This window comes from Colobus angolensis, unplaced genomic scaffold (genome assembly GCF_000951035.1).
Source record: "Colobus angolensis palliatus isolate OR3802 unplaced genomic scaffold, Cang.pa_1.0 Scaffold6, whole genome shotgun sequence".
NCBI lineage: Eukaryota > Metazoa > Chordata > Mammalia > Primates > Cercopithecidae > Colobus > Colobus angolensis.
In genome coordinates this window covers 26,105,473-26,129,088 of record NW_012119598.1, presented here as the reverse complement: position 1 = coordinate 26,129,088, position 23,616 = coordinate 26,105,473, and the positions used below count along the sequence as shown (strand labels likewise).

At 40.2% G+C, this 23,616-nt stretch overlaps 1 protein-coding gene across 3 annotated transcripts in view; it reads left to right on the top strand.

Moving 5' to 3' along the window:
• Positions 1-23,616, top strand: part of FAM65B (family with sequence similarity 65, member B) — a 240,901-nt gene that overhangs the window by 90,914 nt on the left and 126,371 nt on the right. For 2 of the 3 annotated variants that reach the window (XM_011962805.1, XM_011962803.1), the window contains exon 1: positions 15,587-15,796. The exons of the other annotated variant lie outside the window; for it this stretch is intronic. In XM_011962805.1, coding sequence (XP_011818195.1) covers positions 15,736-15,796 — 61 coding nt within the window. In that variant the 5' untranslated portion in view covers positions 15,587-15,735. Of the gene's footprint in view, positions 1-15,586; positions 15,797-23,616 lie in introns of those variants that run through there. 3 annotated transcript variants of the gene reach the window in all.

Genomic DNA, 23,616 nt, shown 5'->3' with positions numbered 1-23,616 from the left:
TCTATATCCCCAGCAGCCGCATGACAGGATGGCCAGTAAATGCAGGCTGACTGGCTGGATGAATGGATGGATGATAGGAAAGGATAATAGAAAGAGAGCAGTACAGTTTAGGAGACAGGAATAACAGTTGGCAGAGGATGTTGGCTAGGTGGGGCATTTACTATTCTGCCCTTTACCTTGCAGCCTGCCCAGCCAACAACCTCAGTTGTTCTATTTCCTTCTTTTGTGGGTTTCTCATGTTGTGTTCTTACACATTGTGCAAAAGAGTGCAATATAGTACAGAAAAAATGGGGTCATCCTATGTTGCTTCATCGCATTTCAAAAGTATAAGTTTTACATTCTGGTTCATTCCACTGGAGACAGTGGTGTGGCAATGTCCACTGCAGAATACAGGAAGCCCCACATTTACCATTCACTACATATTTACGACTACTGTGAATCCAGCGGAAGGTAAGCAGGGTGGGGTCCTGTTGTGGCAAGGTAGTCTTTACCACAAGTTCCGTTCTCATATGCCCTCATCCCAGTGTGTAGAAAGAAAGGGGAACTAAATATTGCTGCCAAAGCTGATTATTCTGTGAATTAGGGACCAGTGAAAAAATCCTACCCAGAAAATGCCAGAAGCAAGGTCTGGATTTCTTTTTCTTACCAAACCTTTATAAACTCCGCCCCCACCAACCATGCATGACATTTCCCTTGTACCAGTTTTTAATGTTCCTATGAAGTGTCTTACACAGTTTTCTTTTAGCGCAAGAAAACAGGAGAGACACTAGGAAAAAGAACTAGAGTAGCAGAAGCCTGGGGCAAAGGAACTGGAAAGAAAGTGGTGGAGAAACATTTATTGTTATAAACACAGTTGCTTTGGAATTCTCTTTAAGCTGCTTTCAAAGGGATCCTTTTACGGAAGTCTTATCTTTGTCAATAAAACTTGAAGACTCCCTATTCCATTAGTTGGCAGACAACACCGTGTAAAGACAGAGATTCGACTGCAGAACTCGTGGATGAGCTGATTAATTTACATGAGAAAATGTCTATTTGCCCCTCTCTTACCAAAGCCTGGGGGCTGCAACACTTAGAAGACAACACAAGTTACCCTGAGCATAAAAACCATAATCAGTCTCTATGTGATGGTGGTTCCTCTGCTTAATATTGGGAGGTAGAACAAAGGTCACTGTAGGGCAAAGGAGTGTTCCAATCACCCTGACACCTGTGATCTGGTGACCACTCACTACTCTCTCAGGTGTCATTCTACCACTTCCATGTTGATATGAACTTCTAAAGTCTCTGATCGCTCTTGCCTAGAGAACTACTGGAAATCAATAAAGTCATTCATTTTTAAAATGTTGGCCGGGCGCGGTGGCTCATGCCTGTAATCCCAGCACTTTGGGAGGCTGAGGCGGGCGGATCACGAGGTCAGTAGATCGAGACCATCCTGGCTAACACAGTGAAACCCCATCTCTACTAAAAATACAAAAAATTAGCCGGGCGTGGTGGCGGGCACCTGTAGTCCCAGCTACTCAGGAGGCTGAGGGAGGAGAATGGCGTGAACCTGGGAGGCGGAGCTTGCAGTGAGCCGAGATAGCACCACTGCACTCCAGCCCGGGCTATGAGCGAGACTGTCTCAAAAAAAAAAAAAAAAAGTCTGTGGGACATTGATTCCCATCGGGCCTCATGCAAAGGTCTTGGTTGACCTTTGTCTTCCAGGATGTCACAGTCTAGCAGGGCATGTTGTCTTCAAAACTGACACACAAGACCTAGATCCTGTGGCTGCAAGTCTAATGCCTGGACTGTGTTCTATGGGACTGCAGAGGTCAGCACAGAAAATAAAAGATTTGAGAAATCAGCACTAACGCAGCAAACCCTATGCACCCAACACCATCCACCTCGCCTGTTAGATAACTGCACTTTAGGGCTTGTTGAAATGAATATATTTTCCTTTTGTTTAGGTGGAACAGTTCAGTCATCCCTGTAAGAAATTTCTGGCATGGGTTTCCACAGGTTTGACTCACTGGCTCTTCGAAAGTGTTTTGGCTTGCTCTGGTGACTCTGCCACGTTTCATGTCCCCTACTGCCCATTCGCCTAGATTCTTTGTCCTTAATCTCTACATCAGTAAAGTGAAGAAAGACACAATGAACTCCCTTTTACTTTGTAAGGAAAATAGAAGGATAAGCCACACATACTGCCAAGTGTCTTAGGGAAAATGTGCCTTTATTGACATTAATATTATCATCATAAAGTAAGACATGAGATTCCAGGATTGTGCAAGAGTGAATGCAGAACCCAAATTTTTCCCAGGATGAAGAAAAGATTGTTGAATAGGAGAGAGGGAGGGAGGAAGAAAAAAAGAAAAAAAAGAAAGAATCTTGTATTTAAGACAAGCATTGCCAACTTTCTGCCTTCACAGAGTAATCTGGCCCAGACAAGTACTTGACAGGATTATTATTATCAGATAATAATATATTTTATAATATATATTTTATTATCAGATAATACCTATAATCAATAATACCTTATTACTTTTGCTTAAAGTTTTAATTAGATACCATCCAAAGAAAGAAACACTACTAGGTGCTCTTCCAGGAGCATTGGATACTCAGCACCCTGGTTCATAGTAGCACCAGGTATTTTTACTACCCTGTAAATAGCAACAACTGAACTACGTGGATGCAACAGGCAGCTGGTTGCATTTGCAATGTTTTTGACATTAGGTCATCTCTAGGATGAGCAGTGAATATAGTGAGAGAGTGGAGCCACCCCTTCCCCGCTCTGCTTCCTCTACCTCACTCACTCACAATACTTAACAACTCTCCTATTTGGTACTTTGTTAGAACTTTGGATGAAATCTCGTAAGAAAATAATTCACCCAGAATTCTAACATTTCTCCAGGGGCTGCCCCTTCCAGGGGGTGGGCTGTGGCACCAAGGGGCCTTTCCTGAGGGACAAGGAGCTAGGCCCTGGTGAACTCTTGCTAACCAGTTTCGGATCTCTGAGGGGCTGCTTCTTCACCTCAGGGTGGCTAGTGAGCCCTTCACCCCATCGCCACCACGGGTTTCCATATTAGAAGATGGGAATCTAATATTTATACTGTTTTTGGCACTTGCCAAGTCCCCACTGGAAAAAGCACACTGGCATACCTTTATTTACTCCTGCCCATTTTCTCCAAGGTTGCTTAGAGCCCCCAGAAAGCTGGCCCAACCTACCTATTTCACAAAACCTGACCCTAAAGCCCTGGAAAGCCCTGAGACCCTTCACATGTGGAGACGGGGGGCAATCTAATGACTCTACTGTTGATTTTGCAAGGATTCGGGTTTATAACCGTTGGTAAGGTGAGAAGTCTCTAAAATCTGCTGTAAAAACACCTCTTAAAGGCTTCAACCTCGTGATACTTTCATGAGGTTTGAGTTCTGGGTTTTGCTTCTTGTTTTTTATAGAGCTAGCGGCTTTCTGCTCCCCTCCCTCTTGAAACTATGGTGCTTCTATCTTCTTGCTTTCTCCTCCTCTGGCCCCGCGTGTTCTTTGGTCTACACCCTTGTTTGTAAGTTTTGGTTCACTGCCTCCGGCACTGTTTGTGGTCTCAGAGAGGATGGGTGGCGCTTTTCAAATTGTTGTCACACCAGATATGGTTCTAAGAAAAGGGGGGAGAAAAAGGTATTATTTTGAAGAGTTAAGGAGGAGAGCGTGACATGGATGTACAGAGATGAAATGAGCCCTGGATTGTTTTTGACACCTCTCTGCTGAAGAGAAGTCAGGGAACAGGGACAAGAGGGAGAAGGATGGGGAGAGCAGGAAAAGGGGTCAGGGTCAGCGCCAGCACCTCAGAAGCTTGACCAATTGGTCATAACAAAGTTTCCCTGTGGTCAACCTGAACTGACATTTAAAAGGCAAAAAAATGTTTGAAATAGCAGAGTGGTTGGGCGTGGTGGCTCGCGCCTGTAATCTCAGCACTTTGGGAGGCCGAGGTGGGCGGATCACCTGAGGTCGGGAGTTTGAGACCAGCCTGACCAACATGTAGAAATCCCGTCTCTACTAAAAATGCAACATTAGCTGGACGTGGTGGCTCATGCCGGTAATCCCAGCTACTCCGAAGGCTGAGGCAGGAGAATCTCTTGAACCCAGGAGGCGGAGGTTGCGGTGAGCCAAGATTGTGCCATTGCACTCCAGCCTGGGCAACAAGAGCAAAACTCCATCTCAAAAAAAAAAGAAAGAGAAAGAAATAGCAGAGTGATTAATAACTAACAACTCCCATGAGCAATCATCTGAGACAGACACAGAGCAGTGAAGGAGAGGAATCTGGGCTCATCATCTTAACACTCAGAGGTTCTCTTCATAGTCAGCTATTCTGGGAATTGCATCTGTTTTGAGGCCCAATGAGGGGATAGTTCATGAGTGCAGGAAGTCTTCGGATGAGATTAATACACAGATGGGGATCTCTATTGGGAGAAGTGTTCGGTTATCAACATCGACGAGCCAAAGTTCTCCTGGCTTTAAGTCTGCTGTTGGGACTATATAAGAATTGAAGCCTAATTCTTCACAGTCTGTATATTCATTGCTTCAATATCATTGGTGGCCAATTGCTTTGACAGTGAGAGAAGGGTTGTTAACCTTATCTGTTATGTACAGAGCATGTAAGGATAGGAGGGCAATTAAAATTAAGATAATGGCAGGTAAAATAGTTCAGACAGTCTCAATTTCTTGGGTATCTATGATGCTAGTATGAGTTAATTTTGTTGTGAGTGTTAGGAAAATAATGTATAGGACCAGGGAACTAATTAGGAAAAATAATCATAAGAGCATGGTCATGGAAAGTGAGTTCTTCTATAATAGGGGATATAGTATTTGAAGGCCTAATTGAACTAGATGAGTCATTAAGACATGTGAGATTTAACTTATAAATTAAAAGTTGAGGCAATACCTCAATTTTTTTCTTTTTTCTTTCTTTCCTTCTCTTCCTTCACTGCTGCTTTCCTTCCCCTTCCCCTACTCCTTTCCTTCCCCTCCCCTTCCCCCTACTTTTTCCCTTCTCCTCCCCCTCCTTCTTTATTTGAAAGAGAAGAAAAGGTAGAGCCCATTTTTGAAGATCAAGGCTGCTGATTAAACTGTAACGAATCAGAGGAGAATTGCACCATCTTCTTTCTCCACCAGTCCCAGGTCAGGAAAACATAGGACTTTCTTCCCTCCTGAGCAGGACTGTTCCATAATTCGGTCCACAGGACACATTTTCTTTTCTTTTATTCTGGGGTTTTGTTTTTACTGTTCCATTCTTTATTGTAATTTATTAATACATTTCAGATATTAAAGTAAGAAAGTGCATTCAGGGTTGAGCCTGCCAGTACAGAAAAGAGGAATGGTGATTTTTTACTCTATAATTCTTCATTTCCTCCATCCAAATTGACCCAAATGCATGTAGTTCTTCCTGGATGCCTGACAGAGCAGAGTTGGAGCTCATCTAAGGTGAATCCAAAACCCGAGACGGAGAGTTTAGGTGTGTTTCAGACTTATCTGGGCTTATGTCTGTCCTATAGCATTGATAGGCACCCAGAGCCGAATTTGTGGGAGGGAAGGCTGAAGTTTTAAATCAAGGAGTGTCTCTGGATATCCTCCCACGGAATCTTTAAAAAAAAACAGACACAATCTGGAAGTATTTTCCTTCCAAAAGAAGAATATTCTGCTCCTCCTCCACGTTTTCTCTTTCTTCCTCCTTTTTTCTTTCTTCTTTCTTTCCGTCACATAGTCTTCAAAAGATCTCTTTCTCCAAATTGTCTCTCTGTCTTCTGTATAGTCAGAGGTCACTGAAACACATATACTGAAGAGAAGCCACACCAGGAAGAATTTTCAAAAACACTCGGCCAAAATCAACTTAACAAGTCCTGAATTCTAAATCCTTATTTTATTCTTTCTTTGAGGACAAGAAATTCGGAGGCCAAAAAGAAACAGGTCAGGAGAGACTGGGTTACAGCCCACAAAGCTAGTATGTGCAAAGGGATGGCACTGCGAGGCCTACTTCCTCGCAGGTTTCCAATATGTGAGGGTATGTACTTTTTCAGAATCTACTTTGGACTTTAAAAATGAGATGGTTGGCTCACACCTGTAATCCCAGCACTTTGGGAGGCTGAGACAGGTGGATGGCCTGAGGTCAAGAGTTTGAGACCAGCCTGGCCAACATGGTGAAACCTTGTCTCTACTAAAAGTATAAAAGTTAGCCAGGTGTGGTGGTGGGCACCTGTAATCCCAGCTACTTGGGAGGCTGAGGCAGGAGAATTGCTTGAACCCAGGGCTGGAGTGCAGTGAGCTGAGATTATGCCACTGCACTCCAGCCTGGGCAACAGAGTGAGACTCTGTCTCAAAAAAAAAATAATAATTAAAAGTAAATAAATAAATAAATATCGTCTTCTAGCATGAAATCAAAATTTTATTAGAAATGTATCTCTTAATGAGATGAATAAGGTTGACTTTCTTTCAATGAGTTCATTTATCCATGGATGAATATTACTTTTGCTACAGTGAGACAGGAGTTTATAAAAATAATCTTATATTTTATTTATATAGATGTCAGCACTAATAAGCCAAGTTCACATAAGAAAGTTAATGAGAATAAAAGAATTTTTTTATAGAGGTATCACTGAATTATTTGTGTTAAATTGATATTTTTCTAGTTTATAATTTTAATTTTTCTATTGGTTCTTTTACCATACTTTTTATTTATCTTCTTAGTGATTGCCTTGGGGATTACAATTAACATCTTAATTTATAGCAATCTAGTTTAAATTAATACCACCTTAATGTCAAGAGAATATAAAAACCTTTATCCTCCATCGCTCCACTCATTTCCCTCTTCTTTGTGCTGTTATTGTCATACAAATTACACCTTTATATGTTATATGCCCATCAACACAAATGTATAATTATTGTTTTATGCAGTTGTCTTTTAAATCAGATGAGGGAAAAGATTTACAAACAAGAAATACCTTTGTACTGTCTTTTATGTTTACTTATGCTATGAGTGCTCTCTATTTTTTCTTATGGCTTTAAGTTACTGTCCAGTGTCTTTTATGTCAACCTAAAGGACTGTCTTTAGCATTTCTTACAAGGCAAATCACTAGTAATACACTTCCTCAGCTTTTGTATATCTGGAAACGTATTTATTTCTCCTTCATCCTCGAAGGATAGTTTTACTGGGTATATAATTCTTAGTTGAGTTTTTTGTTTTTGTTTGTTTTTGTTTTTTACTTTCAAGACTTTATATATGCTGTCTACTTTCTTCTGCCCTCTATGGTTTCTTTCGTTTTTAAAATTGATATATGGTAATTGTATATATTTTGGGGGTACATGTGATATTTTGATACATGTATGGAATGTATACAAATCAGAGTAACTGGGGTATCCATCAGTTCAAACATGTATCTTTTCTTTGTGCTGGGAACATTACAATTATTCTTTTCTAGCTATTTTGAAATATATAATAAATTAGTCAACTATAATTTCCCTACTGTACTGTCAAACACTAGAATATATTCCTTCTATATAACTATTTTTGTGCCCATTAACCAACTTTTTTTCATCCCTTTGCCCTCTATTGCTTCTAATGAGAAATCACTTTTTAGTCTTATTGAAGATCCCTTATATGTGGTGAGTCACTTTTGTTTGGATGAGATTCTCTTTGTTTTTGACTTTCCACTGTTTGATTATGATGTGTCTAGTTGTTAATTTCTTTGAGTTTATCCTACTAGAAATTCATTGAGACTCTTAGATTTATAGATTAATCTTGTTCATCAAATCTGGGAAGTTTGCAGCCAACATCTTCTGGGCTTCTTTAGGGAATTCATATTGTTTATTTTTCCTGTATATAGACCATACTTTCTGGCTTCTTTGCATGTTTCATAATTTTTTGCTGAAAGCTGGACAGTTAAAATTATATGGAAACTCTGGAAATAAGATTCTCCCTACTCCCCCAAGGTTTTTGTTGCTATTCTTGTTGTTTGTTTAGTGACTTTTCTGAGATAGTTCTGTAAAGCCTATATTGTTTGTCATGTGTGGCCACTGAAATCTCTGCTTGATTAGCTTAGTGGTACACTAATGATTGAACAGAAATTTCTTTAGATACCTGGGACCAATAAATCTTGCAATCTTTGCCAAGGGGTTCTAGATGCATACTAGGACACACTTCCAATGCTCAGTTAAGCACTTTACAACTCTGCCTTAGCCTTTACTTCCTGATTCTGCAGACCCTTAAGGTTAGCCAGTGGTCAGACCTTAGGGCCTTGCCAAGTATTCTCTGAGCATATACAGAGCTGTGGTTATGCACATAGCCCTATATAGGCTTAGCCTTCTAGATTCCCAGGAATATGTGGGAGCTTTTCTAAGTCTCCTATGCGCATCTCATTCCCAAGCTTTTTCTTTTAAGCTTTTTGGTTAGCCTATTGTTTGCCCCCAACTCTTTTCCACTGCCTCAGGCAGCTGCAGTATTGACTATTTGCCTGTGATTATTTTCAACAAACATCCCCAAGGAAAAGACTGTTCACACTTGGCAACTCTAAATCAGGTTAAATAAAAACAGCCTTGTGAGTGAGGTCATCCAGAGAACCACCAGACAGGTCAAATAGTGACAATTTTGGGGGAATGGGACTTTCAAGAAGCTTTATCTCCATTCTGCAACCATTCCAATAGCTGCCAGGCTGTTGATTTTCACTGTGATTGCAGGCTGCTGATTTTCAAGGCTACCACAGAGATAAGGTGAAGTGTGTGGAAGTCGGTAAATTAAAATGCCATAAAACTCATTGTTCTATTGAAATTCAGCCATGTTTTTTTTTTTTTTTTTTTTGAGGCGGAGTCTCGCTCTGTCCTCCAGGCTGGAGTGCAGTGGCCAGATCTCAGCTCACTGCAAGCTCCGCCTCCCGGGTTATCGCCATTCTCCTGCCTCAGCCTCCCGAGTAGCTGGGACTACAGGCGCCCGCCACCTTGCCCGGCTAGTTTTTTGTATTTTTTAGTAGAGACGGGGTTTCACCGTGTTAGCCAGGATGGTCTCGATCTCCTGACCTCGTGATCCGCCCGTCTCGGCCTCCCAAAGTGCTGGGATTACAGGCTTGAGCCACCGCGCCCGGCAGCCATTTTTCTTAAATAAATGCTCCCTGGATTGCTGTAAGCATTTGGTTAATTTCCAACCTTCTGAAAAAGTCGATACTGACCATTTTCCCAGTTTCTTATTGCTTTTATGGAGGAAAGTCTTTTTAAAGATCTTTATGTCACCATTTTGTTGAATATCCAATGTAACTCTTTTAATTTTTTTGTCAATCATGTGTCAAATATCATGTAATAAATTACTTAAAAATATGTTTATTGATCTCATAGTATTAACTCGGTAAGAGTGGTTTCAGTTCCTTGAAAACAAATAACTGGAAAGTTTGTGATTTACCAAAGGATCAGTTACTAGTCATTAAATAAAATTCTTTTTTTCTGTTACAATATTTTATATTGTCTCTTATTTTGCCACCCAGTGACTTATGTGCTATCAAGCAATCTTTCATCATAAGATTTAAGGTGCACGAAATGCATGCCTTTCTTTAAAAGTTGAGAAAGTTATACCTTCTCATCTGGCCGCCTTTGGTTGTCTTGGGTCTGGGGTCACATTCTGGAAGGGAGAATTGTAATTCTCCTTAAACTCTCCCCACATCTCTCATAGACATGGAAGACTGTTTCTACCTTCTTAAAGTTTACTTTCCTGTGTATCTTTTCTCCACCCCTTCTGTCACTTTCTGTAGCTCCCACACCAAGAAATTTGTCTTGAGGTTAAAAAAAAGGGCAGGAGGGGCAGACTGTACAGTGATCCCTGAAAATGCTTTTAAAGTCAATGGTAGGGCCACAGGAAAGGATTCCCATTTCAGTTAATGTTGCCGAACCCTGAGAGGTAAATTTTATTATCAGTAGCAGTTACAGGATTTCTTTATTGGAGAGGCTTTGTGATTACATTCTGGTTGAGACAGAGGGTAAGGTCAGGGACTAGGGACTGGATCTTGAAGTTGTGTTTGCAGTGATAGCACAATGTGTTAAGATAGATTGTATTTTAATTTGGGGCAACTCAGTGAGAAAGGGCTGAACTATCACTTAACTCAGTAATTGATTATTATTATTCCATTTTACCAATTCAAAGTGAAATTATTAACTCTGGTCAAAGGGCTAGATAGTAACAAAGCCAAGATTGTAACTCAGCCCTCTCAAATCCCAGAAACAGTGCCTTTATATGCTTTTCTTTCTTTTTTTTTTTTTCTGTTTCTAGTTGCAAGCTAACCACTCCCAGCAATCATACTCTTAACCCACAGTTATGACCTTACCAACCATACCCAATGTGCGTCTTGCCATAGAACTTTTGTTTACTGGGTTCTTATCCTTCTTTCATAAGTGGAAGGAATGGATTCCTTCAGTCGGCAATTACCTTCATTATATTTAGTGCCATTGAAGGAAACTGTCCTGGCCTTTGGTCAGGCTTCCCCAGCACCTTCAGTAAGTGACTCTAAGTGTGGCTCCTGCAGCCTAATGATGCACCTGAAACTGGGGAAGGCAGGCAGGAAGACTTCCAAAGGCTCTGGGAGGGTTTTCCCCCTGAGACAACCTCATGAGATTGTACCCATGAGATTGGTACCTCCTCTTTGCAACATGAAAACAGGAATACTATTAAAAAGCATATTCTGGCCAGGTGCAGTGGCTCACGCCTGTAATCCCAGCACTCTGGGAGGCCGAGGCAGGCAGATCACTTGAGGTCAGAGGTTCAAAACCTGCCTGACCAACACAGTGAAACCCCGTCTCTACTAAAAGTACAAAAACAATTAGCTGGGCATGGTGGCACATACCTGTAGTCCCAGTTACTCTACTCGGGAGACTGAGGCAGGAGAACCACTTGAACCCAGGAGGCGGAGGTTGCAGTGAGCCAAGGTCGAGCCACTGCAAACCAGCCTGAGCGACAGAGCCAAACTCTGTTTCAAAAAAAAAAAATATATATCATGTTCCTTTTATCCCAACTCTTTAGACGTGGCATCTTACAGTTAGACAAATTTTTAGGTGCATCTTTACTGGCAAAATTACCCAAAGATAAGATTATTTCTGACTCTGTGGTTTTTTCACCTTTTTCTTTCCTGATTCCTACCACTCCTCACAGTTTCAATTCCTCTCTCCTACTTTGTTCTCCTTTCTGTTTCGAACATTTGGCTCCTAATTGCTTCAGATTTTTCTCCCTGTTCAGAAGTTTGTATATCTGAAAATTAAGTATTTTAAAACACTTTCTGAAGGAAGTGGGAAATTCTCCAGAAACACAGAGAGAAGATTGTGAGGCTCTTCTGTTGGAATAAAAGCCCACGTTGGATGATGAAATTTTTCCACTAGCATGTCTTCCTCCTGTACATGCTTCACAGATGGTATTTTTTCTAAAAAAACAGCAAACTATGCAGAAATATTTTAAATTAATAAATAAATCATTGATTATTATGGCCTCAATTCTCATAACTCAATAATACTATATTGATTTTCATGTGTTCAACACAACACGTGCCTTGTCACTTATATATTTACTTAAATATTTTACACTGTACCTGAAATATAGTAGGTGTTCATTATTATTCTCCAAGTGAATAAACACATGAATGAGTGAGTAAAGTTCCACAAAGCAAGGACCAGACCTTTCATATCATTGTAATTCACAGACCTAGTAGGGCATAAAGTGGGCACCAACTGTTTGGAGTATAAAAGCTTTGCTATGTTCCTGTGTTTATGATCTTGATGAAATTCTTTTGTTAAATTTAGCACAGGTTGTCACAAATCAGCATTCGATCAAAGGGGTTGCCTTATACTGGTTCATCCATACTTTTGTTCTCTTCCCCACATCCAATTATTGGAGCTGTTAGCCTCAATCACTGAAAAGTAAGATTCTTTCATTGTCGTTCCAGACTTACTCCTCATTTCTTAGTGAAAACTAGTCTCTGTGACCTACATCTCCCTTAACTAAGCACTGAATTTCCCTATCCTTAGTCTTTCTTTTCTAATATAGATTTGAAGGGGATCAGAATGTGTCCCCCAAAATATGCTACTTCAGCATAAGTACTATTTTGACCTATTTTTGAGAAAGAATCTTCTGCCCTTCTCCTTTCTGCTTTAAGTGCTATAAATTTCCACTTGTAAAGGTGTTTCATTCCCCATCTTGGGTGACTAAGTCTCATGGTCCTCTTCTTGATATGAGAGATGAGTCTGCATAACAATCCTTAGCTATCATACATTCCTAGTTACCTTCCCACAATTTACCACTCTTAGGAGCCCATTCCCCTACTCTGCCTCCTTTGTCTAGTCACTTCTTCACAGTTTATTGCCCTTTGTTCAAATTGTATATAAACTCAGCATTCTTTTAGACTTTACATAGATAAGAGATAGTATAGCCTGGTGTTTAAGAGTTTGGACTTTGGGATCAAATCTCAGTACCTCTACCACTTACCAAATGTATGACCTCAGGAGGATCACTTCACCTCTTGGGCCTTAAAACTAAAATGGAGATAATAAATATGTATGTATCTTAGGGTTGATATGGGAATTAAGTGAATCAAGGCAATTAGAACTGTTGCTGGTACACTGTAAGTGTTAGCAATTACTTACATTTTTTGTTTGCTCATTTTGTACACTCATATCAATGTAATCATACTAATAATTTTCTGAGACTTTTCAAAGTCAATATTATGTTTTTGAAACTCATCCATATTGATGCATACATCTGCAATTTATTAGTTTTTCTCTATAGTTAACACATCATGCATGTATGTCATATCTCCATAAGGTAATTGTAAACTTTGGAGAGCAAGAACCATGTTTTCTATTCTTTGTGCTTTCAAGAAGTTCATGGTGCCATTTGTGATTTGTTATTTGAGATGGTTAGCTGTGTTTCTGAGATATCTAAATTGGAGAAGAGGAGACTGAGGGGAACTTCCTAAGGGTTATTGAGGTTTTATATGGAGCATGGTGACTTCTCATTCTCTATCCCCATTGAGGCTTCAATTAGGTAAATATCCTAAGCTTCCCTGTGAGAGATTTAGGTGTATAATTGTAACTGGGTATGTGCTGTGTCAGCTCCTTTAACATAATTTATCCTACTTAATCCTCAAAACAAACCAAATGAGAAAGTATATTAGTTTTCTAGGACTGCTGTAACAAAGTACCTCAAACTGGGTGGCTTAAGCAACAGAAACTTACTGCATCACAGTTGTGGAGGCTAGAAGTCCAAGGTCAAAGCATTGGCAGGATGGGTTCTTCTGAGGGAGGTGAGGGAGAATCTCTTGTAGACCTCTCCCCTAGCTCTTGGTGGTTTACTGGCAATCTTTGGTGTTCCTTGGCTTATGGATCTCTGCCTTCATCTTCACATGCTATCCTCCCTGTGTGTATGTCTTTGTCTACCTCTCTCCTTTTTAAGAGGAAATAAGTCATATTGGATTAAGGACCTATCCTTCTCTAACATGATATGAGTTTATCTTAACTAATTATATCTTCAATGGCCCTATTTCTAAATAAGGTCACATTCTGAGGTACTGAGGGTTAGGACTTCAACATATGAATTCAATAGGGGTGACACAATTCCACCCAGTTAAAATAATAAAGTAGGCCTAGAGAGGTTATGCTAACTTTTTGAAGTGGAATGGCTGGGAGCCCCCAGGTTCACATGGTAACCAGGTAGTTCTGAGGTGGGAGGTGAGGGAGGTAGTGCCGGTCCCCAAGAGCCACAGGGATGCTGCAGTGACCCGGACTGTGTGCAGTCACTCCCATAAAGTTGTCCAGACAAGAGGTAACAGAGTGAGCTCTGGAGTTAGTCAAATCTGCCACTCACTGGCAGCCTGATCTTAGGAAAGTTTTTCAAGCTCTCAGAGCCTCCATTGCTTCATCTGTAAAATGGGATAATAGCATCGACCTCACGAACTTGTGGAGATTAAAGGACATGGGACAGTAGTTGAGAAATGTAGTGATTATCAAAATGGACACCCATCCTCTTATCCCAGCCACACAAAAGAGAGCTCTGGTCCACATCCAAATTTCCTACACCTCGGCCCATTTTAATTAATTTAATTTATGTAACTAAGTGCAACCCTTGGCCAGAAACATCATTCAAGTGGGGACCATGGTAGGGAGTGGTAGAAGGGTCAGAAAGGGGAGATGCAAAGGAGAGCTAGAGAAAAGGATAACTCCAGCTCTCTGCCTCTCAGTGTGTCTCAAGGTGGGCATTATTGGTATTTGGAGGGGGACAGTTCTTCCTGTAGAGCCACTGTTCCATGCATTACAGCAAGGTTGACATCCCTGGGCCCCTGAGTGCTAAGACATTAAATACCAGTAATAACCCCCAGTCATTGTGCCACCCAAAACACCCCAGACATTTCCAAGCTCTCCTCTAAGAATGGTTCCAGCCCTGATTGACAACAGTTGGGGATCCCAGCAGGACCCAAGCTGTACATTGTCTTTGGGAACTGCTGCAGCCACCAATGCAGGGATGAACTGACTGTTGCTGCTCAATTAACCCTCAGTGTCTGATTCCTGAATTCCTCTGGGGTGATCCCTTCTCACTGCTGGATTTCTCCAACCTGGTTGTCCATAGTCTCTTCTAGGAGAAAATGGTGCAATTTCAAGGTTGCAGTTACAGGAGGAGGGGACAGTTTCTCTAAGGTAACACTGGGAGTATCTTCAAAACCATGCAGTAAATAAAGTGCCAAAAATAAACACCTTGGGTCAACAGCTCCTCACTGTCATCTCCATTTGCATTTTCTAAGCTTCTGGCCACCTAAGAGATCTTACAACATAATGGAGTGGTCTGGGAAACCCCAAAATGAAGTCTCAGTATTACTCAGAGAGATGTGTGTTTGTTTGTGCAGCCATACAGAATTTGGCATATGTTGGGTAGCTTGATATGGTGATGCCAGCCAATGGTGCTCACATTGAAGCTCAGAGGTTACTCATCCCTTTGGGAGGACTGCTTTTTGAGTTACATTTTCTTCTTTCTCCTTTAGTGATATAATCTGAAGTATCAAACTGAGTAAATATCGTGAAATGTAAGATGTTTGACCAAAACCAGTTATCTATTCATTGACTATAGATTTAATTGAGCCACAGAAAGCCTAGATATGGTTCAATTTGGTTTAAATGCTGTAAAGTTTCCAATACTTAAATGCAAGAGGTTTGGGGGGGAAAAAAAAGGAAAGAAAAATGCAACTATTACTGAGCAAAATAAAAGCTCTGTCCTCTAAATGCCTGTTTTGGTTTAACATAGTGGCTTGCTTTACTTTCAGATAAATTGTCATTGAAACAAAACCAAGATATGAGAAATGTGAACTCCCTCTTTCAACACAACCCATTGTGTTCAAATTCATAAGCAAGAAAGTTAAGCGCCCACCTTCCTCTTTAAGGAAATATAAAAGTTGTTGCTTTGAAATAGAATTCACTGCATTCAGACTTTGAGTGATAACTGTATTCACATCCAACCGGATCTGCAGCCCCCTTTCAAAAAATTCTTTCTCCTCAGTGGTGAGAGTTACCCCACCTGGGATTCACTCTTCAAAAGGCTCAAGAAGCCTATTCATATGAATGAAACTGCTTTCTTCAGGGCAGATGCGGAAGCTGCCCTCCAGAGGGCTTGGGCAACCCGAGGAAAGGAAATCACCTCGGTAGGCAGTGTGGCTGCTGAGACTGCCGGGGGTTGCTGCCTGCTGCCTCTCGTGCCTGTCCTCTCCAAGATGCAGTTTTTTGATGCTGAGGAGCTCCTGGTCGATGAAGAGGATGATGTTTTTGGTGAAGGTAAACGCATCTTTCTGGCAGGAGCCTCTCTAGCCTGCTTTGCTTTGTTTTGACACCACTGGACACTTTTGCCCAACTTGAGCAAGGACTTGAGTATTTTGAAATGATAAAAACGAAGCATTCTGAGTGAGATAGTAGCTGCAGATATCAGCTTAGGCACTGAAGGAATACACAAGGCAAGGAGTGGGACAAGGGGTTGAGTCATTCCTGCAAATACATTTTTTAAAGACATTACTAAAATAAAGGTTTAGTTTAGGCTAGAAAATATTACTAAATTTTTTGCCTCGTCTCTCTTCTGTTCTATCTCTTGTCTAACACCTTAAGGAAAGCCTGTCACAGTGGTTTAAGCATAGCAGGGCTGCTAAGGTAGAAGTTGAACAAATGGACCAGGAGTGGTTTTCCATGGTACCATGTTGCTTTGATTTGCACTTCTTTCTTTTTCTTTCTTTCTTTCTTTCTTTCTTTCTTTCTTTCTTTCTTTCTTTCTTTCTTTCTCTCTCTCTTTCTTCCTTCCTTCCTTCCTTCCTTCCTTCTTTCCTTCCTTTCTTTCTTTCTCTCTCTCTTCTCTCTGTCTCTCTCTCTCAGTCTTTCTCTCTTTTTTTCGTTTTTTGAGACAGAGTCTTGCTCTGTTGCCCAGGCTGGAGTGCAGTGGTGCAATCTCAGCTCACCGCAACCTCAGTCTCCCGGGTTCAAGTCATTCCCAAGTAGCTGGGACTATAGGCATCCGCCACTGTGCCCAGCTAATTTTTGTATTTTTAGTAGAGACAGAATTTTGCCACGTTGGCCAGGCTGATCTTGAACTCCTGACTTCAGGTGATCCACCCTCCTTGGTACCCCAAAGTGCTGGGATTACAGGTGTGAGCTACCATGCCCAGCCTGGGTCCTTCTCTCTTACTCTTTCTCACACATACTTGGCACTCCAACCCTCCATTCTCTTTTCCCATTTTCTTTTTTCCCAAGTTGGGATACTGGAGCCCTGGTAGCTTCCAGCCCCCATTGGCACTGCTCAGTTTTCTGTTCTCATCTCGCTGCTCTTCCATGACTTGACCTGTCCACTAGAATTTAACTTAAAGGTTGCGATTTTAAAGGGATGATCTAATTATGGACGGATGTTTTGTTCAACTGCTGCCTATAAGATTGGGCCATAGGCAAAAGCTTTTCTAGAATTTGGAGCCGCCAAAATAAAGGAAATTTGGACTCAAGAATCTCATGGTTTGGTTACTTTCCTCAAGAAACTATGTCTGGTAATTTTTTTGAAAACTCTATTCAATAATTTTTTTAAAAGGAACAGTAGTAAGGTTTTTGTGTATGTGTAATTACCCAAGCAATACAAGTTCGTTGAAGAAAAATTACAGTGTCACAAAGAATTCCTTGTAACCTAGTCATGTAGAATGTAATCATTGTTAATATTTTGATGTTGTCTTTCTGCTATGTTGTTCTAGCTACAGAAATATTTAAAATCATAAGTTGGGTTTTTATCACAACTTAAATCAGTTTGAAGAATAGCTACTGAGCTTCGCTGCTGTTTACCAAATTATCATTCTGTATCATTCTGTTGTGTTACTTTGATGGCAGGCATTTAGAGCCACCAATACCCTGAAGTTTGATCTTAGGCCCCGTTCTTCAGCTTTCATTTCTTAAAGATGTTTCCTCTTTAAGCAAACACCTTAAAGAGAAAATTTGTACTAAGATACTAACTCCTTTTAGGATCTGAAAAATGGTCACAACTATGAAGATAAGCGTAGAACGGAAAAATTGGCAATCATTCACCCACACCTTCCTCCAGGGGTGGCATTCCAAAACGCCCAGCCCACATTTCTTTGCCTACAGGAATTTTGCTCTTTTACATCTGGCTATGATGCTTAAGAGCGCCCTCTGTAGGCTGATGCCCTGCACTCTGGATTACGAGTGGCCCCATTCTGAAGGGAAGCGTTAAGACCAAGCAGGGCTGGATGAACCTGTGTGTTCTCTCTCCTGAGCATTCATCATTTCCAAGGTGATTATTGTAACCTCAATAACCATGTTGTTGTGGAATGGCTGGGGTCCCCAGGTTCCAGGTAGCTAGGTAACCAGGTAGCTCTGAGGTGGGAAGTGAGGGAGGTAGTGCAGGTTGATGAGTTGGGAGTCAAACGAGATTCAGACTCAAATTCTGGTTCTGCCTCATGGTACCCATACAAGGTAACTTTGATCTCCTCAATGGTGAAGTGGGACAGTAATACCTATCGGCTGTACAGATTGTCTTCATAGTAGATTCATAATATTTGCGTTGCACTTCAATGTGGTATGCTTTATCCTTTCCAAATTGATTATCTCATTTAACTTAATCCCTAAAGATTAAAGAGAAAATCATTGCAAGGCCAACATCCACTGTATTTTTATTCAGTTTTCAGAGCCGTGGCTTATGTTTGGCAATTTATGTGAAAGCATGTCCAGCTGGTGCCTCATTTTAAGCAAGCTCTGTGTGGGGTAACAGTCAAAAGCTTCAGCTCTGGAATTGCACAGTCTGGGCTTTGCCAACCAATTCACTTGTGACCTTAAGCAGGTTACGTAATCTCTCTGTGCCTCAGTTTACTCACTTATAAAATGGAGTTCAAACCTCATATGGCTGTATGTGGCTTAAGTGCTATGATAGGGAAAGCTTTTAGAACAGTGGTCAGTACTCAATACATATTAATCCCTATTGTCTATTTACAAAAATGGGTTTATAGAAGAGTGACCATTTTTCACGTGTCTGGTTAACCTCAGATTCAAAATAGGACTTATTTACAGAACTTTAGTTTATAAATAACTTTTCAGAGGTTTAATATGGCAGATACAGCACTGAACAAGTTGTTAGGAGTCTGAGTTGTAGCCTTGCCCCTGCTGTGGTATAGCTGGAGGATCTTGGGCAAGTCATTTACCCTCTTTGAGCCTCATTCTTCATCTGAAACAAGGGGACTGATTACACATTCTCTAAGCATTATACTACTCAGTCTTTACTTCAAAATGATGTATCTACTTATAAAAGTTCATGCTTGTTCTAGGATTCACGCATGCTTTCAGCTCAATTAACATGCCTAAGCAGAAAGCTTTTGGTACAATGAGTTTTCTGTAATATAAAAAAAGGAAAATGCCCAGAAGCTTGTTATTAGGGCAACCACATTTCCTTGCAAGTGACACATTTTTAAAATCCCTTTCCCCCAGAGGTTACACAGATTTAGAATTTCAGTTCTTCATTTAGATATATGGACACTGTAAAGATCTGGGAAGAAAAAAAATGAGTCAATGAGTCATGCTCACAGTGTATTTTTTAAACAGCCTTTCCGAGATCCTGTTTGTTTCAGCAATTGTTTTTTGTGGTTAAAGGAAATGTTAAGGTTCACAGAACTTCGGAGCATTGGTGTGTAACTGCTCTTGTTCTAAAACAGAGTTGCATATAGTGAGAGAGAAAGAGAGAGAGACAGAGAGAAAGAAAAGGCATTCACCTACACACGACAAATCCCAATGTCTGTTCTCTCTCTGTCTCTCCCTGTCTGTGTTTCTTCTCTCTCTCTCACACACACACACACACACACACACACACACACACAGCCTTAAGTTTGCTTTCCTAACAACATCGTCATGTCATTTAGAAAATGGTTACTATCAAGTAGGCTTAATCTTTCCTAGAGAAATTATTCATTCGATTATCAAGGAATTGAAAAACCAGTAGTTAGCATTACAGACTCTTTTCCCATTGTTGTTTCAAACTTATCAAATTAAACGACTTTCATCTGTTTTGTCACTGTGTGATCTTGACAGCCAGTCTGGTCAGTGTTAGTGGAGATAACTGGATGGGTAATAATGGTAATGACTATAAGAATGCTGCTGCTGATGTTGATGACGATGACAATGATTATGACAATTGAAAAAAGGAAGAAAGAAGGGCCATGCACAGTGTAGGTTCCTATCCTGCTTTCAAGAACAGAACAGAATTCATGTGTGGGAGCAAACGACTCACCAGGTGGTAGTCAGTGAGTATTTTAGAAGCCAAAATTACTCCTTAGCACAAGTTAAAGCTCCAATTGCTTCTTTCCTTAGAAACACGACCCGTCCCTGCCTCCATTTTCAGCACTGCTCAGTAATCTGTTGTCAAGTGCAAAGATTAGAATAATAAAACACCCCAACTTCTCAGTAAGTGTGCAAAGTATTTCTCAGGTTCTTGTATTTCCTGGATACTTGCATGCCTTTTAGGATTATGCTTGAAGATGACAAGAAATTACAAATCATTTGTCAGATTTTCAAATGTCCCCCAGAGCTGATACAGTGCAGCTGAGCATGAGAATACTTCTCCTGTCCTAGATAACTGTGTCTGAGAAAGTTGTTTCAACCTCCACAAAGGAGGGGAACTCTCCTAGATGGAGATGAACTGGCAAAAGGAAGTCCACTCAACCATTAGCTGCCTGTTGCCTTAAAGAGACTAACAGCTGGTTGGAAAAAAATTGCCACTCACTTATGAACCAAGCCTCCCTCCTTTCTCCAAGCCAAGTAAGTTAGCACTTTTTCCCTTTCAAAGGGAACTTCAGGTCAGAGGGAGCAAGAAGACTACAAAACACTTACCAAAAAAAAAAAAAAATTGTACTTAGGATAAATACCTATTTTTTTTTTTTTTGTCTTTCCTTGTAGGCTGTTTATAAAACCAAGGTAGTATTTTTCTTTTAATAGGTAAATAATTATGCAATCTGGTATAATCTGGAATATTTTGATATTGTTTCCTGAATTGTATTTGCCCCTTCCAAAATTAATAGAAAGAAGAAAGGGGAAAAAAGCAATTAAATAAATATTATGTACAAAACTAATAAATGCTGAAAGTTCAGACGGGTTAAGTCATACCCTCCATGGAAAAAGTAAGAGAAATCAAATGTAAAAGTATATAAGCCTTGGCTAGAGAGGATTGGAGATTTTTGTGTGATTATGCCACATTTTATAACATGTAAATAAATACAAGCATTGCTATTTAACTATGCTGAATCTTTCTCAAAAAATATCTGGGTTTCTCGAGTGGACCCAATAATGGGATTGGAATGCCCTAGTTTCCTGGGTTGAAAAGAATTGGTCACTCTTTGCTTTCACGATTTTGCCAAGATTGCTTGGATCAATTTCCACCCCCGAATTCCTGGATAAATGCTTTAGTTGGAAGTCACTTTCCCTACTTTATTTGTCCCAGGGTCTGGAGCAGACAAAGACCTCCCCACAGTAATTCATGCTTGTGTGACCTCTGTCTTGGATTACTGCAAAACATTCTCTTCCCATAGATGTCTAGGAAGCTTTCTTTGGCTGGTGCCAAAGAGATGGTGTCATTGCAGGGGCATAAACTAAAATAGCACATTGCACTAAAGCTATGCAGGCTGTCTTAGCCACCAGTCCACCACCCTGATTTATGGCCCCCAGTGACCTCAGAGTAACCTGTTTAGATCAGGCCAATGCCAAAAGGGGCCCAATATTACAAGTAAAACATTTTAGATGTTTATTTTAATATGTCCATGAGCAACCAGCCAAGTCTTAACTTTTTAGGAATGGTGAGTGTAAGATACACTAGAGTATGTCTTCCATAGGGCTTGAGTTGAAAACTAAAAGTGCATGCATACTCATTGTAGCTATGACAGTTTTAAAAAAAAGAAAAAGAAATGTGTAGTTGTTGTGACCAAAATATTAAAATAAATATGGAGGGTTGCCCTCCCTCCTCTCTTTTTGATAGAAGCCACTTCAGTTACACAAGCCAACATATTTATTAAAAAGATGTGATTTATCTAGTTAACTGTGCCTTCTGTATTTTTTCAAGAGACAGGGTCTCGCTCTGTCACCCAGCCTGAAGTGCAGGGGTGTGATTATAGCTCACTGCAGCCTCAACTTCCTGGGCTCAAGGGATCCTCCTGCCTCAGCCTCCAAGTAGCTGGGACTACAGGTGTGCACCACCATATCCAGCTAATTATTTTTTTGTAAAGCCAGGCTGTGACTATGTTGCCCAGGTTGGTGTCAAACTCCTTGCCTTAAGTGATCCTCCTGCCTAGGTCTCTCAAAGTGCTAGGATTACAAGCGTGAGCCACCGTGCTTGGCCTGCCTTGTATATTTTATTGTGCTAAGCAAATGTCAGTTTATTCAACTTCTCATTTATTTTTGGATGGCAAAATTGTGTCTACTAATTACTTGCCAAAAGCTGTGATGTTTAACTAAAATGTTTAAAATGCAGTTGATTTTGGAAGATATTTTAAAGGAGAAAAGATATTAGTTGAGACAAATTGAAGTGACTCTGTCAAGTACCAGAAGGACAGAGAAAAGTTGGAGAGGAAGAAAAGGACCTAGTAAATGGTCCTACAAGTGAAAATGGAAAGAAGAAAATGAAACTAGAAATGCAGGTGCTGATGAGACAGTAAACACTCTTATAATTCCTCATCATTCAGTATGGTCCAGGCTATGTCAGGTGCTAGTCTCTGGGACCCTGAAATGTGGATGTGCTTGGCTGACTCTGAGGGTGATGATTCCATAGCATCTGCACACCCTAGATTGAAGAGGGAAGTGTCAAGAGCCTGAACTGTTTGATTCTTGTTGATAAACAAATCAGGTCATGTAAGCTAAAAATCCACTTTACTTTGTGCTGTGTAGCCAGAGCATATCTTATCATTTAGAATATTCCTTCCTTCCAAAAAAAAAACAGAACAATTTACTTTATCCTTTTCAGATATTTTTAAGAGAAAGATTTTGACCTATGCTGTGATAGCAATCAAAAGCCAGATATAATGGGCAGTGTTTCTCCACAAGGCAAATTAATAATAATTTATATCATCATTCTTTCACATGTTGGCTTTCTATAGCTTCAATTTTTTCATGTCTCAGTTTGCTTAAGAAATGCTTCAGGCAGGAGATACTTAAGGACACAGTGTTGGATACAAAGTAAAACTCCTGGAACTTAAAATATAAATGTGAGAAATGTGAATTTTTTGGGGTGGGTAAGGTGTCTCTTTTCCAAATTAAGGAAGAGAGAAAACACTCGGATCTAGCTTTGTAAAGATTTTCATTAATAGAGAACTTCCTAAACAGAGAATAGATCCTAGGGTTATTCGTCTGCAGCTATATTACAAGTTTAACTCTAGACAGCAATTATTTCTAAATAAAATAAAGAGAAGAAAGAACTTGCTGCCTTCTGGAAAGTGATGAGGTTATGGTGCCACTTTTCACCGCAGACTTTTCTTTCTTTGCCTTTGAATTATTGGGAGTTAAAGGTTTGAATATTTATACTATACCACTCACACAGCAGCAGCATAAGAGCAGCTGGTCCCTTCTCCCTCTTGACTTCATTCTAAACTGTTCATTCAGTGTAAGAAGTAACAAAAGGATAACTTGCCTTTCAGATCACAAGATGAGTCAGCTGGCTGAGCCTTTGAATACAATTTTTTCATGTGAACTTCAGAAATCTCTGACAGAGAATAAATATGAAAACATTTTCTATGGTGGGAATTTTCTTTCTATTGATAACAGCAAAATACACTAGTAGAATGGTATTTAAAGAAAAATATACCAAAGACTCAAATAAGCAGATATGATTTGTGGAAGGCACTCTTAACTCTCTTAACTGCCTTCAGATAAATGACATGACTAAAATATTAGGAAAAACAAACTCTTCTTCAACTTGTGGTTCATACGCTGAGGGGTACCAAGAATGTCTTTGAGGTAGGGCGTGACTCACACCCCTATTAATCTCCACAAGCATCTCTAAAAACTGAAAAAGCAATTAACATTTTAAATCTTAATAGAAAGCATAATAGAAAGCTTTTTAAATAAAACATTGCAATTTTGAGTGGTCT